Source organism: Manihot esculenta, chromosome 3 (assembly GCF_001659605.2).
Source record: "Manihot esculenta cultivar AM560-2 chromosome 3, M.esculenta_v8, whole genome shotgun sequence".
In the NCBI taxonomy this organism is placed as follows: Eukaryota; Viridiplantae; Streptophyta; class Magnoliopsida; order Malpighiales; family Euphorbiaceae; genus Manihot; species Manihot esculenta.
The window spans coordinates 1,025,757-1,044,717 of record NC_035163.2 but is presented as its reverse complement, the minus strand read 5'-3'; the positions used below and the strand labels follow the sequence as shown (position 1 = coordinate 1,044,717).

The following is an 18,961-nucleotide window of genomic DNA, read 5'->3' as shown; positions in this document are numbered from 1 at the left end:
ATCACGATCTGGCCCCGACAATGGATTGGTGGTCACTCCCCTCCGCCACTCAAACTCCACGTATTTTGGACTTGAGAAGAAGTGCATGTGAAGGGTAGGAAAGAAAAAAAAAAAATCAACTCACAATTTGGAAGTCATGGCCTTGTATTTGCTTTCTGGAGTTGGAATTCCAATCTCACACCATTGAGATAATGATAGGATTCCTTTGAGGCAAATGTTGACAGTACTATTAATTCCTCTTTCATTCACTCATTTTCAGACTTTCCCAATGTACTCTTGTTCATATCCCTCACCCCAAATCTGCAGCTTTATATCCCCTTGTTCAAAACACTGAATTCTATGGCTGTCATTCTAATTTTATGTATGCAGAGATTTTCAATATGAACATTGAAAACTAGAAGAGCAGGAAATTAAGTGATTAAGCATTCTTATAAGTTATGACTGCACACAAGCGACCTAACATCCAAAAGAAGAGTCTGGGTGGGACAATTGTACATTGGTTGACTCAGATGTCGTAGTTTGCTTAGCTTGTATGTACACAAGAAAAAATTCAAAGCAAGGTCCTGATCATACTTAATATTCACAGAGGTCAAATATTAACGGATGGATTGTTGACGCTACAAAAATGATATATGTACAATAAGTGGAAATGATTATCAATTCAAATATCGCCTGCAATTCTTTGAATTGCAAAAACAAGGGATCTTCTTACCTTCATCTTCATGGTTAAAATGATAGTCATATGTTATTTCTTCCCCAGGATATATGTCCCTCTCAGCGAAAAAAACAACCTGTAAATGCCAAGTTTCTCAATCTCTAATAATATCCCAGAAGCAAAACAAAACATAATAAAACACAGAGGCTCGATCAAATGCAAGCAGTAAAGCTCATTCTGTACTAAAGAAATCACTTCAACTGTGGCATCCAACACAGGGAACTTATGCATATGTATCAAGACAGAACTTTGAAGTTACCTTCTTTTCACTCTGCACAGAAATAATTTTGGCAACGCAGTTTGGCTGGTCAAGCAAATAGACAAGGTAAGATAATTAACTTGTACTGCACAATAGTACAAAAAACACTCATGATCACTCGAATAATTACCAGGCATGAGTGATTGACAAAACGAGCAATTCCTCCTTTCCTTGTTGCGTCAATAATATGTTCTTTGTCTATCCTGAAGAAATAACAGGCACTCTTATACTGGAGCCTTTTTCCAGACTGGTACTCATTCTCCCTTTTATCAGCCAGTCGTAGCCCAACAATCTCACCAACATACTCAACCACCTGAAAAGCACAAGAGTACATTACTTTATCAAATCAAAGACAGTCTGCTCCCAAGACTTGAGTGGCAAAGGTCAAACCATTTCACCACGTGAAATGAACCGAGATGTGTAAAGACCAAGGGCATGTATGCCAGATTTGTAAACAACCAAATGTTTCCAACCCTTTGCTTGTTTGTAGCGGGCATATTCTTTCTGCAAGAAAGATGAAACAAGAAAATTTTAAGCCACACATGTCATTCTGCAATAACGTGATTTTGTTGGACAAATCAAAATGATGCCATTTTCAATAAGTAGCTAAGAAAAAGAAATGGAATATATAAAAAAGATTATTTGTCTGAAGCAATTAACTGGGTAAACCAAGAACAGAAAACTGAGGCGACAAAACATATTAACAAGAAATAGAATGCATTTATCAAAGTTTGCATCCAATAGGATGATACATTTAGACTTTTTGGAAAAAAGAAATTAAAGAAAACAAGAGAGCTTATGCAGTACTTCATAGTTCCCTTTGGCAAATGGCAATCCCTTAAATCTGATGCTAGATAAACAAAGTATGCAAGAGCACAATATGTTTAGGCTTTATGAAAAACAGAAAATGGAAGAAACCAAGGGAGGTTATGCTGTACTTCATAGTCCCTTTGGCAGTCCCTAAATCGGATGCCAGATGCACAAGTACACAAACATTGACCACCTTCAGTATATAAAGCAACTGCTCCAGTGAATTTTCTACTTTCTATTTCTGTTTTTGCTACTTTCTTTGAAAGAAGCGCAATCTCTATCAACAGAATGAGATTCAATTTCCAAATGAATGCAAACTCAATCTTTTGGCAAATTTACTGAAGCCAGATAACACAATTCACATGAGCAGAGTGAACATACTCGACAGTCATACTCCTTTTCTGATATTGGCAGCTTTAAAAGTCCCTGTGCACAAGATTTCTGTCCATTAATATAAACCCAAGCATTTAACTGCTCCTGAGGAACAAGGCATCCACCCCTTCTATTTGATTGATTATTAACACTATGCCAGAAGCCATCCCGTTTACGACCCATATAGCCCTAAAACAAAATTTAAGAAAAGAAAAAAAAACAATCAGATCTTCCAGCTCAACATCCACTGCCAATACTCAATGAAAGGATTACCTCAGTCCGGGCACAGCTTCCTTCCTTCTCTCCAGTATAACCTGCTTCAATGTTGGCAGCATCATCATTTGCTGGGCCTGTTGCGTGAAGCACACACGTTCCATAGAAACCAACATTTTCATTATCAATACCTTCAGCCTCACTTTGGAGCAGACCCTGCAACCAATATGCTAAAGAAAGTCAAGTCAAGTATATGCGTACCATGGACAATGGAGAATAGAATTTAACTATTTCGTAACAACTTTTGACTGCTGATTTCAGATTGCGAAAGAGAATCAGTTCGTTGGCAAGAAAAGGATACATGATTGCCTCAAATATGAAAAGCCTTTTTAACTTCTATGAATTTTAAATTCCAATTAATTGCAAACTATTCAGGAAAATCGGTAGGTTAAAAGTCATTGATTAATACTACATTGTGACCATGACAAGAGTATAGAGGAATAAATCACAAGCGAAAAGAAATCCCATAATGTAAATTGGACATGGAAAAACTGAAATTCAATGATCATTCTAAAAAGCTGCCATGCCATCAACTGTCATGCCGTTGCAATTTTTAGGTTTTTAACTATTGAAATATGAAACACAAATCACAGCGACTAGAAATGGGACAATGTTTTAAAATCATATATGGATGCCAATTTATAAATGCATACAGAAAACTTGTCCCTGACAGACTCAAAATATACAAGAGATCAACAGTTTTTTTTATCAAAAATATAAAGCGAGCCGAGTCATTGAAAAACATTTTCCCATCTCTATCCAGTTCCTAGTACAAATAAACAAAATTATAAACAATAAAAAATGCAAAATCTTCCTAGGCGTTCAAGTTTGAACAAATCAAGGCAGAATACAAAATCATATAGGGACGCTAATATTCAAAAGAAAATCGACCTTCTGGTGAGCACACCAAGGATGAAACTGAACAGAGCAATTCATATCCCTGCACTGTATACATGAGCCTCCCGGTCGATTGCACATAGAGCAAGCCTAGGAAAGATAATATCAAATTGTTAACTTGAAATTCATGGTAATTAAATTAAAAAATGTGAGAAATTTTGGGAAAGAAGAAGCAAACTATATGGGAGCATAATTTTCATATTCAATACCTAATACAGTAAAATGCCTATAATCAATTTGATTTTTTCAATCATGATAAAAAAGAAGGCATAGGAACTGCAAAATGGCCTATAATACCAGGGAACATGGATGCATCTTTTGCATGATAAGCTATTGTAGCATGCTCATTCCTCAATTTATACTGAAATTCACACTTCAGATAGGACACACAAAGATCAGTCATATAAGACATCTTAACAACTGGATGCAGTGAATAATCAACATTAGTGATAAATATTTTACAATATGCAGTAAGGTTCAGACAATGCAAAAAGGCACAATTCACCATTCATTCATAAGAAACTAATCATGCTACGCATTGGCCTTTGGCTCGGTCAAAGAGCAATAACTACCATTTTTTTTTCAACAAGTTCCATTACAATTCATTTAAATGATAATTCAGTGGTGAAACAAAAAGAAGTGCACTAATCATTTGCGTAACCAATTCAAGTAATCATGAGTTCATAATGCCATGAGTCCAGGCTATACATATTCAGCCGAAATTAAATTTCATTAGTTCAACTATTATTTATTTCAACGCTCACCACATTTGCTCTAGGACATGAAGCACCAGACACATCAAAAGCACTCATGGTATCCACATTTGGGCATCGTGTCCCAGGAGTCCAGAGGCCACAAACAACGTGAACCCACTGCTTAACAGTAGAATTAAGTACTCCAGCTGTAATACTGTTGTGCACTTTTAGATGGCTAATACAGCACAAGGAATTTTGCAAAATATCCAATTGTTTGTGCACATCCATATTGCATATGGTTGAAGTTGATGGCTCAATTTTCAAAGGTCTTAAAACAGGATATGAACTATTTTCAGTTGCATATTCTGAGGAATAAAACAAATTTGATTTATCCTGCATAGTTTCAGCAGAAGAAATGGCATTTTTGTGCCTGCATCCTGTGTCAAGATTCCAAATTTTTAAAAGGCTTTTCACAATTGTACAGCTCCGGAGCGCTCGAGTCATAGCCCCGCCACCATAACCACAAAGAACACAAACCTGGATGAGTTAGACCAACAAAGGCATAAGAATCACAATTCACAAGATAACATGCAATAAGAAAGCCATTAAACATTTATGATGTAAAAAATGAAGGGAACTCCAAATTGGAACTAGATGAGTAAGTTTTGAGGTTATTGTTCATAGCAAAGTAACTCATATTTTCTTTAATCAGGGGCACTTAAACAATTCCAAAATTTTGCTGGAATAGAGCAGCCAGTTGTTTGGGCCATCGAAGTCTACTTCGTAGTGAGTTTTAACATGGTCCTAATATCTAGCAAATTTTATACATAAAAGAGAGCACATGAAAGAAAAATGATCAAGTTCATTGGGAGCTGGAAAAACAATTATCATAAATTTAACATTCTTACAATATTTTCGGAACTTGTCCTACAAGGTCTGCAATACCAGTGGCCTTTAGGCACTCTGGAAACACCATAGCAAGCCTGATGCACCTGCTTATCATGACACTTATAAGTGCAAAGAATCATTAACAGAAACCATAAGGAAAAAACTGGAATTGAAAAATATATAACAGCTACATACTCTTATATAACATCGGCCACACTCCAATAAGCAATTAACATCATCTATTTTCGAGCTTCCACAAACACAGCAGAAAGAATCTACATCTGTAATAGACAGGTGCTTCTGCTCTCTAACATATCTGATAACCAATCAACATCAAAGATTCACAATTAAAGAGTCAATTTCATAAGAGAAGAAAGCTATAAATTTAACAAATTATGATGCTGAAAAGCATAAAAGAAATAATGGAGAAACCAATATATCATTATCAATTTCCTTGCTTACCTTTTGGCAGCAACTTTCCGTGATCTACCAATGTGATTTTTACTAGTATCCTTTCCAGTTTGTTGCAATTTGATTTTTGGGTTTGGCTTACATTTGAAAACCTGCCTTTGGGACACCATTTTAGGACTGGGATTCTTTCCTGAAAAGGAATAAAAAAGAACATATCACATTCAAGACAAAGCCAATGAGAAGTTGTGGAATTTTTTAAATAAAGATAGAACAAAAAGTAAATAAAATAAATTTTCATACCAATTAAAAATTACTGCATGACAACTAAAATGAGGAGATAATCAAATGCAATTTCAATAGATACTTCAGCTCTCGCTTATTCAGATTTAGTCCACTTGCAAAACAGAAGGAAAGAATGGAATACTGCAAGTTTGGTTCATGTTTTAGTCCCGTGGTTTCCAAACCTTCTAATATTTATTAATAATTGATACCATTCTTCACAATTGTACCAGTGCCACCTTCTATAACATGGCTATTATAAAATTGCTAATTTCAAAACAATTCCATTTGCAGCCTCAGTAGAATACAATATTATTAGCAGGTCAAACAAAAAATAAGTTGAAATATGCTCAGGCAAACACCCCTCCCAACTCACACAATGCACATAGATTATCTCACCAACTTGTTCTTTGCATTAGTATTACACGACATGCAGGGAAAACAAGCAGTTGATTATTCATAGCTTCATGCACACTTGAAATTGTTACTTGCAAGTGTCAAAACAAGTGTGCATCAGGCCTCTCAGCAATGTTCTAATTCCAAGAGATTGTTTAGCTATACTCCATATCTGTATGAGTCCATTACCATATCATTTTATCTTCAATTGGCATTAACCAATATTATTGGCATTAAGGCCAAAGAGCCCCATCAATCACTTAAGCTACAAGCCTACAACTCAGCTGCTTATGATATTCCTTCAATTGATTTAGAAGAAATATGGATTGCTTGAAAGAAATTTTAAAAGATAGAGAAAGACAAATAGTCATCCATTACCTTTTAATGTCAACTCATAAATGCTGCGCTTGCGAGTTTCCTTATACTTTGTTTTAGACTGACAATAAGCATTAGTGCCCAGCATAATCTGAACTTTTCCACTTGTTTCTTCTCTCTTCTCCAGCACTGAAAACTCATCAGCAGATTGCTCATCCTCACTGGAAAAAGCAACATCCCTTTCTTCCAAAGAAGTGTTAGTATTCATATCCTGAGATTCCAAATTAACATTGCTCCCATTTTCTTTCCCTTCCTTCAAGTAGGAGCATCTATCAAAGCCTGCATTGCCCCAACTAACATCTTCTCTCTTCCATTCCCTTGAGGAAGTTAGTCCAGGTTTAGAATCTTTGAGTGAACATCTTCTAGCAGTTTTTAGAATCCTATCAAGAGAAACAATTTTAAATGATCTCGTCACATCCCCAGACATGTTACAGTTGGTTATTTCACCATAGTTCCCACATACAACAGGCTTAGCCTTCCTATAACAACTCTTCACCTGTCGACTTGAAGATGCCTTCAGATAATTCACTGAATCATACATCAATATTTTTTCACCTACAGCAGGAGTTAATTCTTGCATCTTAAGTTCCATGCATATGTCAGCAGTCTGTGTGCTTCTCAACTTTTTTCTGTCTGAGATCTCAGGGATTTTACAAGAGTTGTCACTACGATTCATTTCCCTATCGTGATTATTTTCCCCATCTCTTGAATTATAAATTTCCTGAAGATTTCTTTTATGAGACAATGATTTGGTGATAGATAATGCAGAGTTCCCATGTTTGGCATTAATTTTACCATAGTGAGCACCAGAAGTCTGAGATGATTCTGGCCCAGATGAAACCATCAGCACATTATTGGATGAACAAGGCCAATCAGCATCACACTCGGGATAGTTATCATGCACTACAGGAGGTGAAGTGCGTAATGATACATCCAGCATCTTCAATTTCATTTCTCTCTTTCTCTTTCCAGTTTTCAAGCCCCTCTCAGACTCCTGTGACTGATCGGTTTTCCCACAAACAGTAAAGCAACTGTGCTTTTTATTTCGGCTTCTCCTCCATGTCAGGGAATCCATGAGCTTAACCTCATCAAGAAGAGTGCGGGAGGATTTATTGCCAGAAACCTTACAAGATTCCTTTTTTTTCATGGTTGACTTGCAAGTATAACCATAGTAAGCACTTCTTTCACTTTCAAAGGCATCATCAGACGACCCGCATTTATCAATGCCTGATCCTTCATCAACTACAAGATTGTCTACATATCCAGTATTTCCAACAACAGTTGAAGAATCGACATTGGTAACCCCAACCGATGCCTGAGTAACAGCAGGGGTAGAGCAACCAGAAGATATATTAGACATATCTCGATCATTAAAACATTCTGCTCTGTTAATGGCTTCATTAGAAAATTTTGCAGCACTATCTTCAAGTCCTCTTCTATCCAATGCGTCAGCTGGTCCTTTTATAGACGCCACTTCACAAACCCTCACCTTGCTTGGCACATCTTTCCACTGAGATGCATTATAACTAATGTTCTTAGACAACTGTCCCTTTAATGTCCCACATTGGCCAATGGAAATTGAATTTTCTTTTGGAATGATGTGATCTTTGGCAAACTGTGAAGCAATTAAGATAGGAGTTTTGCCACTGAAGCTTCCTGTTTGTCCTCCCAATGAATTAGAAGGATTCCCACTGAAATTGCATTTTCCTCCTGGACAAGTATGGGCTGCACAGCTGCAGTTATAATGAAAATGATGTGTTCTCTGACAGCAGTTATCATGCTCATTTGAAAGAGTAATGTCGTTTTGATTTCTATTGCCCCTGTAACATTGGAGCAAACAAAATGTATTAGGAACCCCAACATTGAAAAAAAGAGAAAAAAACAGACTAGTTATTTTCCAATATCAAAGCCAATAAGAGTTGTGGAAATGTAGCTCTTATTCAAATCACTCCTTTGCAATGTAGCTTTTATTCAAAACAATATCTTAACAATTTCTGGCTAAATCAATGGAATTGAGGTTTTAGAGATGTTAGAATCGAGGTTTTTTGGCAAACCATATTGTTGAGTAAGTTGAAGATTATAAAGATAGAAAAAAATGAAGTTACAATATTAAAAAACAAAATTACAGGAGTCCATGTGCCATTCTCTTCTCTAAACTAACCTCAATGAGGGATGTTCATTTTGAAGAGGACTGCAAGAAAGCTGACACTGCATGCCAATTTCTTTACACTGTAATGGCATTCCTTGTGTCAACATTGAGAAATTGCCCCACCTATTCCAACCTGGAATAAGACAAAATTATAATTAATAGTCCACCATTGACATCAAAGAAAATTTCAATTGAATCAGGATTGAATTATAAGCAGGTGATAACAGACATCTTATTGAAGGGTTACATAGTCCAGTGAACTTGCCTGTCACAGATGCAAATTTATCAACTTCATTTGTCATTGTAGTAGTGGGCCCAGGTTGGTCTAATTTCATGGCAACTTTAGAAACGTCCTGTTTCCCATTAAGCTTAGGCACAAGCCTTTGTTCTTCAGATGTTGATGGTTTAACAAAAGAATTGATGGAAGAATTATTACATTTCCCTTGCTCTAGATTCTTTCCAAGGGAAGACAATGCAAGTTGTTGTTTGGATAACTCCAATATCTGCCCCACTGCAAGCAATCTTAGATTATCATCAAGCAAATGAGGGCTTACACCAATGCTTTGTTGGTTAAATGTGGCTGGAGTTAGCCCAGGAATGGAGGTTGGAAGAGAAGAGTGAGAGCCTACAGGAACAGCCTGTGATGACAAAATTTGGCCAGAACCTGTGGATAACCTCCTGGATTTATGGAACAATTGATCTATATGACTGCTTCCAAAACAAGGAACCTTCTCTAGACAGTTGGAAAATTTTCCAGCAGATACATCTGTTGGAACATTAGACAAGTGATGTGAGTAACGGTTTTTGTCATGCATAACTGTAGAGAACCCATTTCCACTCACAGCTCCAGTAAAGGAGCTTGGATATGCCATCCACTTATGCATTTTAGACCCTGGAGCTGTTTCTATGTAAGAGTTACCAGCAAGACATCCCACCCCTTTACCCTTGTCTTCAGGTTTGAGAAAACCCAAATCAGGGAGCATACATTGCTTATCTAGACCATTGTCACTTTTCCAGGTAACGTTGACAGGGTCACTCTTGAAAGTACGAGTTTCACAATGTTGTTTCTCAGGTATGACATGCTCACTCATATTGAATAAATTATTCGTAGCATTAGGGTTTGAGCTCCCCTCAGGCATAGTATAGTTTTTAAACAGTGAAACTACAGAAGTCTTGGCCATGGTGGCCTTAAGTGTTTCAAGTTTAGCACCATCCATGGCATTATTGATTGCACAGTTCCCATAATTCAAGTGATCTTGTTCCCTTGTGGTAGAATTAGACAAGCCAGCAGAACGGTTAAGAAATATTCTGGATTCCTTCTCTCCCCTGAAACTGGTTACTGTATCATTCAAGGAATAATAGTTTATTATAGTTCAGCCCAAAAAATGAAAATATGCATGAGGTAATAATAGACTAATACACATTTGTACGTTTAGAACACACCATTATGACTCATCTGCTCTTGAGGAAATGGCTTCTGTGAATTGACAAGTGCGTTGTAGAACGATTGTCCTATTACTGGTAGAACTGAATTTCCTGGAGATTGATTCTGCTGATATGGTTGTCCAAGCTTCAACTCTACGCTTGAAGAAGCATCTTTTTCCGTGATAGCACCAACTCGTGCATCTTTACTACAGCTAACATCAGAGTCTTTAACAAGGTTTCTACAATTTTGCAGGGAAGGGTGGGTAGTTGCCAAACTTCCAGTCTTCACAATTGAATCAATATACATGGACTGGCACATATTTTCTGGTTCGCCACCAGCAAACTTTGGCGCTGTTGAGCACCTAGAGATAGAGTAATCATTGACATGGTTATCTCCCACTCCACAAGTACTGTTCTGCAAATTGGCAACTAAACCTCTGAGATAAAATTTGTTACCATCCTGACTATTTCTCTGCTGTTTGTCACACAAGGAATCAATAACTAAATTCTGGCCTGCAAGAAAGTTCTTCGGAAATACATCGCCTAAAGGCTGCCCAGACCACAGATTATTAGAGGCAGAATTCTTGAGCATGTTGGTCTTCGACACACCAGATTTCACTAAACTAGCAGTCAATGATAATCCTTCAGGCCAGTCCCACCCACTCTCATCTTCTGGAACCCTAATCTAAAGCATCATAAAAACATCACCATCCAGTGTTCTCGTTGCTTCAAGCACATGCCAATAAGAAAAATCATCATCCAATCTATGACAAGCTACTTCTTAGAGTAAAAATTATGGTTTGATGGCATCAATATAATCAGAAGTAAAGCTATTTGCATGCCCACGTAAATAGTCAATACATGGATGCATGAATTAAAGATTGAAAGGAATATTAAGCAAGGAAGTTGAACATGGATAGATTACACAATTAATTATGCCAAACTGCAGCATGAGTAGGTCATGCAATAGCCAAACAATCCTTGTGCGGTCAATCTGCCTTGAGTGACAAACAAGTCCCTCAAACTCTTAGGATATCAACATATAGTGGTAACACAGTTTCCTTCCTTTGCAAAATCATATAATTGTCAGTAGTTTATAAATGCTATTTTATCTTCTAAAGTATCAAACCGTTATAAAGATGCACCCAGGCTTCTGGGTCGTGCTCAAGGTTTTGGCACTCAAGCACCAAAAAATATTAGAAAGCATCATATTTACGACAATAACTAGCTTTGATCATAGAAGATTATCATATGTTGAATTTGTTGGAATGGATACATCAGTTTGATTGACCACTGTATTTCAAGATAAAACTCCAATGCAAATACACGGCTACAAGAATAAAAAAAATAAAATTACGTGTAACAACTTCTCCACATGAACACATATATATAAATTTTCAGCATTTACAAGCATCTCAATTAGATGAACACGTACATGTGTATTCAGATGCACATGCATGTACTTATCAAGATAGCAAAAACTGAATTCTACTCAAGAGACCAGAAGCAAGTGCAATGTGGTTATCTTACCCCAAATTTCTGGAAGTAGATTCTACGCCACTGAGCAATTGTCTCTCCACTGTCCATTCGAACAGCATCACCAGGGTTAACATTCCATAATCCTGAATGCTGAAAAGAGATAAGCAGTTATTAGAAGAAGATGAAATATGCCCAATGTCAATGTGTACATCATAAGAAAAGAATACAGAACATATAAGCACCAAAAGCTATTGGTAGAAGTTACCTCACAGAATTTAGAGACAGACATGTGGAAGCAATGGCACGAACAAAGAATGCCTAGGAGTCCTGTATTGCTGAGTAGTAGATCTCCACCTTTCAGGTTAATCAAACACAAAGATCAGGAAATTGCAAGTATACTTGATATCAGTCAACTAATAAAAAGATGAACATGTGCTCAGCAATTACTTCTATCCAAGCAAAAGACATGCGGGCACCCCTTTGCAGAAGTAGATGACTTCTGATAAGAAGAGGACTCTGCTTCTACTGGCACTTTTTGTGGTATTTGATTGTTTGCAGTAGGGAGTTTTAAAGCATTTGCAACAGGCATGCTACCCCATTCCCCTCTCAGAGAAGAAAAATCTTTTACTTGCTCATTACCAAGACCTATGTGGTGAACGACTGGTTTGGGCAGGTCCGAGCCCTGAGATCTAATCTTTTCAGCTGGAGCTGGAAGACCGTTTTGAAATACAAAATTGCTACCACAAATGGAATTGGCCACTGCCCTTGATGAAACAATTGAATAAAGATCAGCTCCACTTGGCATGTTTTGATAGCTTCCATTTTCTGATAGTAGTGCACTAGATGCTTGTGGAGCCTTACTTCCAGAAGGACTGATGATTACACTACCAAATTCAATAGGCAGTTTACTAGAGGAATTTAATGGTTCCTGAATATCAAACTGCAAGAGAGATGCAGGCCCAGATAGGAGTGCAAGGAATGAATTGCCCAGGGCAGCATGACTTGAGCTGCAGGAACTTAAATTAGAAATGTTTGAAAATGAGGGATCTAGCATCCTTCCATGAATTTGTGATCTCAATTCTTGACGAACGTGTGAGTAAACATTGTGGCCTGAATTAATCTCCATCTATATTTAGCCAAAGGAAAAAAAAGGAGAGGGAAATCAAAACCACCACTCTTGAACTGCAACTTGAATCAATCAGTAAAAACAGAAATAGCATAATGAACTTAAAAATTTTTGGGGAGAAGAAAGAAATCATAAGCCAATAAATGGGATTAAAAAATTAAAAAAATAACTGCAGTTTTCACCATTACAATTGTTTTCCTTTTTCTCTCTTTTTATCTCGACAACAATGATGCCTTTCCAGTTTAAGAAATTGATAAAACAATCAAACACATTTTATCTCAGGGGATGATTGCGGTAGTGCAATCATTCCTCATAACCGCAGTGGTGAGGAACCACAATACATATAAATAAGAGACTAAAGCACCTGAAAGCTAAATTCTATGAACTTAGCCATAGCCAGTAGCTTTCCACATATGCACACCCTGGCACTAGGAATCACCGACTCAGCCACCAAAATACAACCCCCCCCCCTCCCCCACCCAGATCACACCTCCGTCCGTCCAACCCCCTGTTCCCTCTGCTAATTTGCTACAACGCCCTGCCAAAGATTCTCCTTCTCATCATAAAAAATCCCCAACCATACTGCGAGTCTGCGACATCATTAACACAAAAACTTTAAAACACTGCCATAACTATCCTTCACTATGCTAGTTTAATCTCCTTACTAACATTCATTAGGCTTTCCATGCAACAGGCATGTATTCCGTATTCCAGGACTATCAATGGCTGGTAATCACCAAAATGTAATGCTATTTCTGCCCATTACATAAATGCAGCAAACAGCAATATTCCATTTTACTTTATAACCACTTCAACTTCTCATGCACACCAAAATCGCAAGAACTAAACAACTATTAGAATATCAACTACGATAAAAGTTAGATTACAGCGACTCAGCCATTCTACAGTATGATTTCAGATAATACCTCCTATCAGCAGGAGCTAAAAGAGTAAGGCAATGAAAGCACCGGAAGCTCAAAGAGAAACATCGAAAAAACAGTAATAACACCCGCATTACTATGAACTTACCTTATCTCGAGCTTCTTGCGAGGTGGATGAAGCCATGGGGGGCACAGACGATGGAACTGTGGAGCCACATTTGACCTGCCACGAGCTATCCATCTCTAAAAACCTCTCTAAACCCTAGCCTCCCATCATCAGAAACCGCTACAGACCACCGGAAACCGCCTATAATAATAGAGCACAGCGCACAGGTCTACTCTCAGCAGTTATAGAATGACCAAAATACCCTCGAGAGAGTGAGAAAAAGGAACTGAAGAAAGAGACTGAGATTTGCAGTTGCAGGGAGAAAAGAAAAAGGAAATGGAAAAAGAGAAGAGCAAGAGCTGAAAGCATCTGAAACGGTATTATTTCGAGGCAGGGATGAGCAGCCACTAGCGTATTGACGCGTGTAGTGGATTGGATATATACGGTTCGTTTGATCTAAAGGTTCAAAGATGAATGGAAATGTGGACCGTTGATTGTGAATACAGCTGGTTTTCTTTCTCTGACAAAGAAAAGGAGTGTAATTAAGTAACTGTAGCCTCAAAACTTCATATGGTTAGGTCACGCGCGAAAAAATTGATGCGGGGTCAACTTAACGAATAAGAATTGAACACGTGTAATGAAGTAATAAGTGGGGACAGGAGAGGGGCAGTTGGTGGGAAAATGGTGGGTTCCACCAAAAGGATGTGTTTGGATAATGGGTAGCATAATCCTATGCCAAGTACAGTAACTTTTATCCCAACCTTTGAGGAGGAGATCCTTGTTCGGGATGTTGATTACTGATGAGTGATTAGTAACTTTTTATTTTAATCACCAGTCGTCATCTTTAGAATACCTGTGGCTTTTTTCTCTATTCATTTCATCCTATCTTGAATTAAAATTTTATAAAATTTTCTCTCTAAACTTTTTTGGAGAGGTTATAGAGATAGTTTCCTTTTAAATATTTATAATCTCAATCTCTTTGTAATAGAGTCGAATTATTTCTTTAAATTTTTGAATATAAAATTATTATATTTTGCTTTCTATTATGTTATGCTGCCACTTTTCATCACAAAATATGTGTATAATTTTTTTTTATGATTTATTTTACTTGTATTTGATATTCTCGTGAATATTAAATTTTGAAATTTAAGAATATTGGTGTTTATCGTTTATCTTTTCATGTTTTGACTATTAAAAATTATGAAAAGCAAAACTAAATGCATTGAAATTAGATGATTTCAAAGTGACTTCTCTATGGCTATAGAAGATAGAGATTGTTGTAGTCCTTTTCTTTCTCCTAATGCTAGTGATAAATGAGTATCCAGCCATTTAAGTTGTTTTAGCGGATTGAGATTTGTTGCGGTTGTATAAAATGTTTAGACTTCTCTATTAATAAAGTTTTTTCTAGATCTATTCAGACATGTGTTATTAAATATTATAGCAATGCTACTCAAATGTCTAATGTTAGATTTTTTAATGTGCTAGACAATTGATAGTGGTGATTTTTTTTTATTGCGTCGAACATATAATTGTTTACTTAATTCCATGGTCAACTAAACAAGTCAATTAGACAAATCAATTTCATTTCTATGGCTCATAAGTTTAGTAACAACAAAAGCTAATTTAAATTAATCTTGAAATTGATAGATTTTGGGTGGAAAAAATATTGATTTTGTTGTTTGAGTCTAAAATATTGTACTTTTATAACTTTTGCAACTCTTGCCCCTCTTAGGCATTAATACAATGTATTTTGTTGGTAAAAAGAATATTTATTTATTTTTAAATAATTTTAATATTATTGAAATAAAAACATATAACAATACTTAGTATTATTTTAACTGTTGATGGAAAAAATATTTAAATATGTTATTTCAACTGTGAATATTTTTTATTTTACTCAATGACATGATGATTTACAGTAATTGATAGAATATATTATTAAATTATTAAATTTGATTCTTTAAAATATGATATATCTATATTTTATAATTTTATTAGTAAAAATATCTTAAAATTTTACTATAGAATGGGACTTCCTTTTTACATTCATATACATGATGAATGTTTAAGGATGTTTCAATTGCTAGAACGCAAGCAGTAATTTCTTGCCTTCTATTCTAATTTTAAGCTATTACTGAAACTAAAATGAAGGAAGCTAATAATGCATAGTCTTGTAGACTCTTTACAGTATCTCAAAAAAAAAAAAAAAACCATTTCGCGAAACAAACAGAGCTGAAATTTTATTTAATTTCTCATTCATTTGCCTTACTAAATTTTTTCTGCAAACATAGGTTAATACTCAAACGAGGCAATTGGAGAGTAATCATATTTCCTTTTATTTCATCCTCTCTATATTCCCTTAATCCAATGTAAAACTGTTTTTATTGCTTCCACTTTTACTATCTACACCTCCCGCTTATGGGCCAATTCCGCATCGGCTTCTGGTTGCTTTGGGAGTTTTAGATTTGAAAAACAGATGATCCCCTGAAACTTGTCTGATGGGCTTGGTAGGCTTATGCCATTCAAACAAGCATGGAAGCAGAGAATATACCCTTCGGCTTTGGAGGTGTTGGGTAATTTTGGGATTGATAGCCGACTCTTTAAGTGAAAAGATGACTATTTTTTATTTTGCTTGCAAGTGTTTGAAGCTTGAATGCGCCTTCTCTGACCGTCACTGCAATCCGGCAAAAGAATGCCCGATATTTATTTCATTAATAAAATAAAAAGCATTGGACATTATTGCTTTGTCTCGTGGGCAAGTTTGCTGAGCCTCGATACACTTTTTTGCGTCATAATTCTTTGCAAGTTGGATTTAACTTGAAATTGAACGACCATCATCATTTACATAAGACAAATGTTGCTCAATTATTATTGTAATTTCCTTTAAATAGGTGGCCAGTTTGCCATCATCAACCCTAATCAAATCACGGTACTCCAAACATATCATTATTTATCACTAACCAGAGCTTTAGTGTCATCATGCAATGAATGAACTGCTAGCATATCACTCAGAATTAAAATCAACAGATTGGTATTTGCAGCGCAATTCGAAAAAACAATAACAATAATGCATGAATAATACACCAATTAACATCATTCCCAGAAAACTTATATTGTCATTCAAAAATTTAAAACCCAAGTACAAAATTGAAACAAGACTGTCTAACGTCTTAACTCAAATCTCAACTAATCTTCCCTCACAGGAACTAATTGAAACATCTCTAAAACTTGGGAAACTCAGATGGCTGTGAATGCTTTCTTCCCACCACCAGAAGAACCAGCTGGGATTACTTTTAAAACATTGAACCTCACTGTCTTAGATAAAGGCCTGATAATGGAAGAAACAAATGCAGTAAGTACAAAGTAAAGTTACATCACCATTAAACAAACATTACCAACTAAATTACACCAAGTATAACTTTAACCTGCATTGGCCAATGCTAACATGATCACCCTCTTTCACACGGAAGCATGGGGAAATGTGTGCTGGAATATTGGAGTGACGCTTCTCATATCTAAAGGTTACTCAAACAAGTTAGAATTATCATGCATAAAAAATGGACAGAAATCTTGATTGATCAAATTGATATCTTGCCTCTGGTATTTTTTAATGAAATGAAGGTAATTCCGTCTAACAATGATGGTCCTCATCATCTTTGCACTGTGGCAAGTACCAGCAAGTATGCGGCCTCTGATAGAAACAGTACCAGTGAATGGGCATTTCTTATCAATGTAAGTCCCTGTAAGTGCGACACAAAAGTGTTATTTGTCAAGAAGTCTCATCCAGCTATAAATTTAAATCAAGCATCCTATGATATTTTAACTTCAAAATTTCAGATCCAATTTAGTTCTACGGAGTAAGATTGGACACAGTGGCATACAATTGACATGCATGCCAAATAATAACTTCAATGTGCTTATCAAATTTTTAAAGAAAAAACACAATTGTATTAAATTTCTACGTTCATACATTTTTGCCAGGTAAGATCCATTTCTCATAAAAGAGTACACAATAATACACAATGCTCATGTTGTGAATTCCTAAACACCACCAACAAATTATAAGAGGATGATAAAATAGCTTCAAAATAAGTCAGAACCAACCAACAAGTGTATTTAATCTAAATTCTGAGACTTGCATAAGGAGAGCAAAATTTTCAAAGTGTAAGCTAATAGAAATGAATTGGGCGAAATGTAAATCTGCAGGCTAAAGATAGGACCAAGATCAAAGTTCACAACTTCAATTCAACTAAACAAAATCTAGTTCAAGTAAAATACACATAAAAAAAATTCCCTCAATTGCAACAAAATAAAATACTAAAAACACATGAAAAACTACATTTTGGCACTGTGCAAAATATTTCAAATAACAAACCAAACTAATTACATAATGTGAAATATTAACCAAAGCACTCCAAATCCAGTACATTGACTAACTGTACAGAAATCATCATACCTTCAATTGCCTCTCTGGGTGTCTTAAAGCCCAATCCAATGCTCTTCCAAAATCGATTACCTCCCTTTCCAGGTCTCTTTCCTTTTCCTGACTTCTTCGAGCTGCAAAACGAATAAGAAATTGCAAATTCCCACATCTCAGAATATCACAAACCAATCTAGATCAATTTAAAAATAAAAAACAGCGACGAAATCTCACCTCAGGAATACCTTGGGCTGCTTCAGAAATGCCTTCTCGGTCTGCAATTAGATTAAAAAAAGTCGTCATTGTCAATATACAAATCCAAACGAGCATAAATTCCAAAACCGCAACGGAATGTGATCTTTTTAGGCATAGACATGAAAAGAAATAGTATGAACAGAGAGAGAAAAAAAAAAGGATCTGCACCTGCTCGGCCATGGCTAGCGATAGAGGAGATTCGTGGATGTTGAAGTCGCAAAGAAAGCTAACTAAGCAGACCAAACCCTAGTCCCAGCCAAAGCCAGCGGGAGAGACCGCAATCACATATATACTAGAATTTCTAGTTGCCCTAAGCACTTCAATTACTAAAATACCCTTTTCTGCCCCAACTTTAAAATTACTTTTACGTTCTATTTTCACTGAAAAATAAGTAAATTATTAATTTGGCTTTAATGTTTTTGTATCTATAAAAAATATTAAGTGGTGACTAAGGTGTTGAATTGTTTTAGAAACTGATTATTAGGTTTTTTGAGAATTTTATTAATTGGAATTTTCAGCTAGATAGAAATTTAACATTTTTATTTTTGTTTCATTAGATTTTTTTTTTTTTACAAAAATTTGTGATGTCTTTTTAAAATTCGTCGGTCTTTGGTGATTAAACAGATTATAAGATTTATTTGCACTCCCAGGCTTAGCCTGATGGTAAGTGCATCCGGTTAAACCTGATAGATCTCTGGTTCGAATCCCCCATCCCCCATTTCAAAAAAAAAAAGATTTATTTGTTGGTGA

At 36.0% G+C, this 18,961-nt stretch overlaps 2 protein-coding genes across 3 annotated transcripts; both read right to left on the bottom strand.

The window, feature by feature from the left end:
• Positions 1-381: 381 nt before the first annotated feature.
• On the bottom strand, positions 382-13,905 carry LOC110611196. Of its 2 annotated transcripts, XM_021751360.2 has the most exons (19): positions 13,579-13,900; positions 11,871-12,549; positions 11,689-11,777; positions 11,475-11,573; positions 9,963-10,629; positions 8,785-9,858; positions 8,532-8,652; positions 6,374-8,190; positions 5,372-5,510; positions 5,105-5,225; positions 4,930-5,013; positions 4,091-4,558; positions 3,321-3,416; positions 2,430-2,585; positions 2,166-2,345; positions 1,365-1,478; positions 1,105-1,287; positions 975-1,019; positions 382-791 (listed from the first exon to the last, which is right to left on the bottom strand). In XM_021751360.2, exons 1-19 carry the CDS (start codon positions 13,669-13,671, stop codon positions 657-659), a joined length of 6,360 nt encoding a protein of 2,119 aa, XP_021607052.1. In that variant the 5' UTR covers positions 13,672-13,900; the 3' UTR covers positions 382-656. The 2 variants fall into 2 exon arrangements, with proteins under 2 accessions (XP_021607052.1, XP_043810553.1); XM_043954618.1 differs by lacking the exons at positions 382-791; positions 975-1,019 and having other exon boundaries at positions 1,144-1,287; positions 1,373-1,478; positions 13,579-13,905.
• Positions 13,906-16,585: 2,680 nt separating this feature from the next.
• LOC110610645 (40S ribosomal protein S11) lies at positions 16,586-18,528 on the bottom strand. The gene is made up of 6 exons (XM_021750667.2): positions 18,380-18,528; positions 18,191-18,231; positions 17,993-18,093; positions 17,132-17,276; positions 16,962-17,051; positions 16,586-16,864 (listed from the first exon to the last, which is right to left on the bottom strand). The coding sequence occupies exons 1-6, from the start codon at positions 18,389-18,391 to the stop codon at positions 16,774-16,776; spliced, it is 480 nt and encodes a 159-aa protein (XP_021606359.1). The 5' UTR covers positions 18,392-18,528; the 3' UTR covers positions 16,586-16,773.
• Positions 18,529-18,961: the final 433 nt, after the last annotated feature.